Source organism: Eschscholzia californica, unplaced genomic scaffold (genome assembly GCF_041429995.1).
Source record: "Eschscholzia californica isolate CP2 unplaced genomic scaffold, dmEscCali1.0.p SCAF_1, whole genome shotgun sequence".
Lineage (NCBI taxonomy): Eukaryota > Viridiplantae > Streptophyta > Magnoliopsida > Ranunculales > Papaveraceae > Eschscholzia > Eschscholzia californica.
This window is the reverse complement of record NW_028238198.1, coordinates 13,365,435-13,373,798: the sequence shown is the minus strand read 5'-3', so window position 1 is coordinate 13,373,798 and position 8,364 is coordinate 13,365,435. Positions and strand designations below refer to the sequence as shown.

Below are 8,364 nucleotides of genomic sequence, written 5' to 3'. Positions count from 1 at the left end.
GACGAAGGTATCCCTTCGCCGGAATTTAGAGAGAGAAACAAAAGAGACAGATAGAGAAACAGAAGAGATAGGGAGAGAGACAGACAGAAGAGAGAGGAAAGGGGAGAGATAGAAGATGATAAAGTCGTCGGCCGTCGCCGGCAACATCTGGTCGGCGACTTTCTGTCGGCAACTTATAAGGTGCGTTTGGTTTGCGTTTTTTATTATTTTCCATCATCTTCCCCAGAAACTTTTCTGCTTTCCGCAAAACGGTGGACATTTCTTTTAGCTCAAGTAGCTAATAAATTAAGGCATTAGACTCTTCTCATCAGAGAAAAAGAAAGACGATCCCCTGTCACACGACTCAAAACCATCACAGAGATCACACCATTAGACGTTAAATAATGTCTTATTTCTCTACCACTAACTCAATGGCAGATTCGGGCACATACCATAAAGGAGACTTCCCAGTTGTCGGGGAGAGGCCACTGCCTTCTTTATTTCGTCCCATGTCGTCTTCTCCTTGTCCCTCACGATGTCGACGATGTGGTCGCCTGACATTTTAGGAACCGGATTATCTGTTAAGGCCCTCGCCACGCCGCCACTTTAGTGGTGGCCCACGCCACGCCGCCACTTTAGTGGTGGCCCTCGCCAACTACCCACGAAACCGTCGATCGAGGGTCCAAAACTCCGAGGAGAATGCTGTTGGTAACCCTCCTAAAGAGTTTTAGGGTTCCAGGAAGGTCTCGCAGAAACCCTTCCCTTCATGTAAGATAGAGAGAGAGTGGTGGGAGAGAGGGAGAGAGAGGTAGGAGTGAAGGAAAAAGATTTCATTTAATGGACACTGCCAACAAAAACTATGCAAATTTAGTACTTTTCAGCGTCAATACAAATACATCATTGGTAACTAGTAATGTCCAAACATAACATTACAAACCCTAAAAACTTTTTAGGGTAATAAACAATATACAAATGCCCCCAAATAAAACTCGAAAAAAGAATTCCGATGCTAAACTATAAGCTAATTTACCCAGCATTTATAATCCTGGACTGATATGGGGCCCTAACTATGTCGACAAATGTTGAATAGTCATTGTTAATTGGCTGTTTCCATGGCTCCCCATCCATCTGCATATAAGCTTTCTTACAATCCCCACCTCTTATTTCCATTCTAATTGCAGATGCCTGAAAAATACAACATATTTGCTTCATAAATACATGACCCAAAGTCCCAAATACTCTTTGTGCTTTGCCAAATCAAATACTTGCAAATAATGTTGCAAGGACCCCCTGTTCGTGCAAGTAGTATTGGTAGGTATACGGGCCTATGGTGTTCACATGGCAATCGAACATGTAGCTAATCTACATAAACTCACTAAAGTGGGTTTTCAAACATCTTATCATAGTAATCAGTTGCTCTTATATCATTTCAGTATCCATTTGATTTTCGAAACTGAGTGGGTGGAGAAAGTGAATGAATGCGGTACCTGGGCAATGTGCTTAGCCGAAATAAGTTCAACCATAACAAAAGAAGCATGCCACCCTTGCTTTAGACCAAAAATTTCAAGTAGACCATCATCTGCATGCGCCTCAACAAAGCCTCTCTGAGAAGTAAATGGCGATAAATTTGTCAATATCCTACACAACTTAACTAGGTTGTCATTCATGCACCATACTTGAGTTTTAGCTCTATATCCCAAAGAATGTTCTAATATATCATTCTGATTCTTTCTTTTAACAAGTACATCCTTCTAGTGCGAGGATGTTATCTTATATATTACCAAATAAACGGTCAAAATGTTAATTCGGAAAAAAAAAATGTCCCCTATATCACCTCTGAAATGTAGTTTTAACTACTGATTATAACCTGTACGTGCAATCTGCAACAGAAGTACATACCTTCTCCAGATAATCTGGTTTCAGTTTACCCCATGGATGTCTACCACTTCCGTAGTTGTAAAGATTTAAAACAACAATTGACCTAACACTGAAATAAAAAGTTGAGCTCACATCAGACAAAGGAAACAAGTTAAGCAAATAACCGAGACTCAAATGCATACACACGTGTGCCGGCAACAAACACATACACATATATAGTCTTTCTAAATCAAGTCATTTATATTTCAGCAAACTCATCAATGGTTGATGAGCTTTACTACGCATCACTTGTGCATTCTTCAGAAAAATAAAATCGTTCTCCATCTTTCTTGTGTGGGTGGACTGTCGTAACAATCGAAGCCCATATGACTCACTGCAATCAACTTGTTTGTATGTATCCTTATTTTCAAAACCAGACTATGGGCACAATTTAATCGACATGGTTTACAGGTCCATTTTTTCTGTCAACGAATATCTACTAACAAATGCAAACACGAGTGCAGAATGCAATACTGTCCATTAATGGATATAAATGCATATATTTTCAAATAATTCGAGGGAAAATATTTTGGACTACTTAGAAGCACCTTGAAGGGACTTGGACCTCCTCCCATTCTGAGCAATTGACCTTTTTAATGTAAAGACGTAGAGTATTTCTTAATCCCCTGCATAATAATTTTGTAAATGTTAATGCAAAAAAAACACCATTACCAATATGAGTCAGACAAGAAAAATATGCATAGAAGAATGCATAGCTACCAAATTTATCACAAAGGTCGAATTAAAGTTTCCAATTTTTCAAATAAAAACCACTTACGTGGCAAAGGATGATACGAAGAAATAGTATTTTTCAAAAAAAGGAAATACTATTCTATTAAAGATTTGAAGTTATAACTAACCTTAAGTTTGGGTTACTCATACAAGGCGTGCAGAACCACCCCTGGGTGCAACTATATGTAGAATAGATAAACTGCGGTTAAGGAATCCCGAGTTAGCATATAAATCATTGTGAAAATTGATACAGAATTTTATGTTTAGTCCGACATTGTATGCAAACACGATAAATATAAAAAAGTAACTAACCTTATTTGCTATTGGACCTTGCGCCAAGTAAGGTTTTTCATTACGTAAATGGTGGAACCCATAAGCAACTTGAGCATCCATACCTGTAAATTAACAAATTTGAATATGTAATGGTTTAAAGGGACCTAAAGATGGCACATCTAATTTTGAGTGTCAGAAATGCAATATGTGATACGCAAGGGGAATCAAATTTTGATGACACTGGCTTGAAGTAGAGGAGTTAGATTCTCAAAGCTAAGATCACCATTTGTTAAGTAAAAGACCAATACGTCTTTCCGTAAGACAATTCATTGATTTTTGTCTTCCCACCTAGACCAGGTACAAGTAATCAAGAAAATAACTATAAGATATAATAGCTACTAGGTGCAAAAATCATACCCATGCTGAAGTAATTATAGAACAAACCCTCAAAGCAAGTCTTTTTTGCTGGCAAGCCCTCCATATCCTGTGTTATAACCGAAAAAGTTTGAGCAGATGTTCACGTGAGAAAACTGATATTTTAAAAAGAACGAAATACACCATATGTAAGAATACTTCATTTTTTTAAGAGACAAAATATTTGTGCTAAAACCGTGCCTATTTCAATTAAACTCCTATCGGAATCTGCTAGGATGAAATACAGCATAACGGTTTACAATCAGAACCATCAATTATGCTATATATACGACAGGGGGTTGGTTTAATGAACTCCAACTTTCTAGCTCTAGGTATCACTGTATCCGCATTATGGGAAGATAAAAGAGAAACATGGTAATGACACCCAACTATCGTGGAGCTCTATAAAAGGATAACGAACTAACAGGGTGAAAACTCAACAAATAGCCTAATTTTTTATTTTCTTGGTTAACAATAATTATGGAATTTCATCATAATGACCCAAAAATAAGAAATAACTTAAATGACAACCTGAGTATAAGTAGAGTCGTCTGTATGTCTCAAACAATGGGGTAATTTTACTGTTTCTCCAGCTTGCATAGTTACCATGACATGCCAACTGCAACAAGATGAAATTAAGACAGAGACCTTGTAAAAAACAATTATAACAAGACGATATTTAGACTTCTCAAAGTATCTAAAGTCTCGGGTAAATGTGTGTTTCAACCAGCTATGTTAGTAAAATTCAGCATCCTCATTTGTGAAACAAATTTATCCCCTGACTTAGCTGAATATATGTCTAAACTAATTCCCGACGAGATATTATTAAATTCTCTTTCATAAACCCTGACTACTCCCTACTTCTTGGGGTTGACGAGCCAGTGTCTCATTCTGAAATCTGTATCTTTGTGGACTGTTTTAAAATTTAAACACCTATATATATAATCAAGACGTTCCAAACGATAGCCATTAACCATATCGTGAAAAAACAACTATGACACTTCTACCACCCTCAAGAAGTCCAATATCATTGCCATCCAAGCTCAATTGAGAGCTATCAACACTTAGCAGAACATTTTACAGTCCTCAAACAATATATCCTACTCGTACCTAAATTTTGAGGACTTGTGATAATTTAATATAACTTTTCAGGTGTAATAAATTTGATTACCTGTCAAGGCGGCTAATTGGACCGCTGATAGCTTTATGCAGGGATCTCTTGATGGCTGACTTCCATGCATAAGGAAATGAACCACCCTATTAAGTAATTCAAGTACATTTCTCAATAACTATTCAGCTAACATAGATTGAACTAGAAAAATCCATCTGAATAAGATTCTTACCCAACCAAAACTCCTAGAAAGATCATTGCCTGTACCGAGTGGTATAATGCCAGTAGGAGGAATTGGCTCACGGTGCTGCCCATAAAGCTCGGTAAGAACGCCTAGTACCCAACCAACTGTGCCATCTCCACCTGCAACCTGTAAATAAAGTCTTTAAAACATAATCTAATAACAAAATTGCACTGTTTCCCTGTAACAAATTTGAAGACTTTACACTACGAAGAAAAAACGTTTTACTTTGTCTCCTTATAGATGTTAGGAGGTGTTAAATCAGTAAAGTAAGAATAAATATCATCATAAAGAAGAAGTAAACATGTATTTTGCTAGTTTACTAAAATAACTGTAATCACAAGAATCTAATTATAGAAAACCAAATGGTCCAAGTTTGCTTTAGATGGTCTATAGAAGAAAAAAACAAAAGGTATTTTGCAAGTTACAGTGGAGCACAAAAACAAGCATATGCCTCAGTATGAAAAAAGTACTATTCCGCCTTGAAGCTTGCCTAAGGCATGACGCCTCCAAGTTTGAATTTGGCAACAACTGAACTAAAAACAACATACCATAACCCTCAACTTTTCACGAGTCTCTTTTGCACAAAGGTCACCAAGACTAGCCAAGTTCTCCAAGCAGCCCAATCCATACTTAACAAATTCTGGAGGCTTCACAACTGAAAGATCAAAAACCTGTAGTATATATAATAATTAAAAAACTTTTTACACTTACCAAAGTCAATATATATTCCAATAATGTGATTGAATTAAAGTGAAAAAAAATGAAAAATAAAAAGAATTGTGGTGCATAAAGGAAGAATGAGATAGAAATGTGTCTATGTCGAAATTCAGCAAAAGAAATCATGTTTGTTACGGACCTTCCTGAAGAAACTAGAAAAATTTCACTTTTTCATCTTAATTGAGATAAGTAGATGCTTTTGACAGGAATCAAGGAAGTTGCCGAGTTTCCTTGTGCAAGTGATTTACTATTGAATCTTCACTAGTTTCTTCTTCACTACTCGTTTAGTCAATTTGGCTATTCAATACTACATTAAATTAGTCATACCATCTACCGACATCGTAATTGCCACATTTGTGTAAGTATCGGTAAAGGGCGTCACATTTATTTCTTGTTTTAGGAGTGAAGTGAGTTTTTTTTTCTCAACTAGGTCCCATCGTCTTCAATTTCACCTCTATATGCATCCCGAACACATGTGATTTGCTATTGAAAAGAGAAAGATAAAAGGAAAAAAACACATGCTATGTGGTCCAATTTTCTACAAGAACAACAATAGTTTATGAGGATTTTTCATTCCAAACTACAGATTAAATATTATAGTTCGCGAAACATATTTTTATGAAATCCATTACTTCCGATTTAAAAATGACTAGGATGATCAGATAGCATGAAACAATCTATTTTCTCTTTCCTCTCATCTTATTTCTACTTACTTTTCGATTCCCTTGATTTTTATACTGCAATTAATATACCTTACCTTTTTTTCTGTACCAATTTTTCACTTTCTTTTACCAATTTAGCATAAACCATGGTTGCCAATCCTAAATTCTTGCCAAACCCTAAATTAGGTTCTGTAAAACAATCTCAAACTTAGACAAAATGGTCTCTCCAGGAACTCTGTTTTCCAGGGGGGCTATATCAGAAAAAATTCCCCCTTTCTGACAAAAACTTAATCCAGATCTCTTATTTCTTTCAGGAGAACTTTTTCCATCACCATTTCCCCAAATCCACCTCATCTATACATCAATTAGAAAATATCAAATAGATAAGGTCCCATATTAATATCTGACTCAAAACCCCCAATTTTAGTTCTAATCTATCTCTCTTTCTCAAATAGAGAATATGTTTACACTATTTTAGAAACATTTCTGATGAATCCAAAAAGCAATCAACATATAACAACAAATTAATGGAAAAAAAAGTGTAATTATCTGTTTTCTCTCTCCTCTCTCTAAAACCCCCAAACTGCTTTGGTTGACACTCTGCAACCAAATGAAGGAAGTATTAACTTCAGGTGTTCATCCCCCTCACTCCCTCTCTCTCACTCTCTCTCTCTCTATATATACGATTTTTAGGGTTTTGTCATCTAATATGAGACTGTATTTTCCTCTCTCTCTCTCTCTCTCTCTCGAAAAAACGTTTATTGAAGTAAAACTGAAAAGAAATGAAAAGGGGGGAAAAGTTGTTAGACCTGTTCTTGGCTCATCAATTCTTGAAGTCTTTCTTTAAGAGCAGGACCTTTTCTTCCTCCACTCATTGAATTCACAAACACAACCATCGGCGCTTCTGGAGCTTTACTATTCTCCTCTGGTTTGTATTTACCACAACAACTCAAATCTTTAGATCGAATCGATTCACACATAGTGAGTCTAAGATACTTTGGAATCAAAATCTTATGTTTTAATTCCTCTTTATTGATTCTCATACCAGAAATTCCACATCCTTTTAAAGAATCGATCATTGATGATCGTGCATGAATTCGAGTTGAATCGGTTACCTCACCTGATGGTGAAGCCATTGATTTTCTCTCTCTAGAATTTTCAAAACAATACTGATGAAGACTGAAGTATCAAGTTCTGGTTGCAGTAAGAATGTATATAAATGGTAGTTTTAGAGAGAGAGAGAGAGAGAGAGAGAGAGAGAGAGAGAGAGAGAGAGAGAGAGAGAGAGGGAAATGTAAATGGCGTGTTTTGAGGGTGAGAGAAGAAGAAGAAGAATATAAATGGCGTGTTTTAGAGAGAGAGAAAGAGAGAGAAAGGGAGTGAAATTTAAAGAGGTGGTTTGGGTGGGACATGACTGCCGGCAATATTGTCTTCCTTCCCGCGGAGGTTTGAATTGAGGCGTCAACATTCAATTCTACTCCTTGCCTTATTTCTGTTTTTGCCCTCGTGGAGGGGTGGGTCGAGCTTATATCATTCATCGGGTCTGTTTGATCGGACTTTGAATCTCTCTGTCTATTTGTGTTCTTTGGCTTAATCGAGCGGATTGTTTAAAAAATTTTAATGTCCAAAAAACGTCCAAGACCGTCAAAATTTTTAGATTTTTCAGGTATGGGACGGTCGGGTATTAGGTTTTCACCAAATTTCGAAATATACGAAATGACTGAAATAGGTTTTCTAAAGAGACAACATCATTAACCTCTCTCTCTCTCTCTCTCTCTCTCTCTCTCGCTCTCTCTCTCTCTCTCTCATCTCCTGAACTCCTTTCCTCTCTCATCTCATCTTTCATCTCCTGAACTCCTGTCTCATCTCATCTCTCTCGTCTCGTGGACTCCTCTCTCTCTCTCTCTCGTCTCTTGGACTCCTCTTTCTCTCTCTCTCTCTCGTGAAGAAGAAGAAGAAGAAGAAGAAGAACAACAACAACAACAACAACAACAACAACGAATATGTGATGAAGATTTGTTTTTTAAGATCTATTACTTTTGTTAAGATTTGTTTCATCTTAAGTTTTTTGATCTTGTTTCTTCTGAGAAGTGATGAAGTTATGTTTCATCTTGTTTTTCTTTTCATCATCTTCTTTCATTTAAGACTAGACCAAAAAATTTGCCTTAACTTCCCTAATTTTTTTTGTAATTTCGGTTGTACCCAGATCGATACTCGAGTATCCGAAGAAAATCCGATTGATGGCGGGTTATGGGCAGGTGACTTTAAGATTTTGACTGGCCCGAACCAGACCAGAATTCCAATCAGGTATAATG

General features: G+C 36.7%; 1 protein-coding gene across 1 annotated transcript; it reads right to left on the bottom strand.

Annotated features, from left to right (window-relative positions):
- Positions 1-794: 794 nt before the first annotated feature.
- Positions 795-8,046, bottom strand: LOC147564277 (diacylglycerol kinase 7-like). The gene is made up of 12 exons (XM_086644967.1): positions 6,859-8,046; positions 5,219-5,341; positions 4,659-4,796; positions 4,487-4,572; positions 3,847-3,934; positions 3,319-3,385; positions 2,941-3,023; positions 2,757-2,827; positions 2,445-2,522; positions 1,879-1,966; positions 1,467-1,583; positions 795-1,164 (listed from the first exon to the last, which is right to left on the bottom strand). Exons 1-12 carry the CDS (start codon positions 7,183-7,185, stop codon positions 1,006-1,008), a joined length of 1,425 nt encoding a protein of 474 aa, XP_086501093.1. The 5' UTR covers positions 7,186-8,046; the 3' UTR covers positions 795-1,005.
- Between the last annotated feature and the right edge of the window lie 318 nt (positions 8,047-8,364).

Excerpts from the sequence above, each read along its gene's own strand:
- LOC147564277 (XM_086644967.1), bottom strand. The coding sequence starts at position 7,185 with ATGGCTTCACCATCAGGTGAGGTAACCGATTCAACTCGAATTCATGCA. Across the intron at positions 3,935-4,486 it reads CCAATTAGCCGCCTTGACAG|TTGGCATGTCATGGTAACTA; the intron begins GTAATCAAATTT and ends ATCTTGTTGCAG. Across the intron at positions 2,523-2,756 it reads ATGAGTAACCCAAACTTAAG|GGGATTAAGAAATACTCTAC; the intron begins GTTAGTTATAAC and ends ATTATTATGCAG.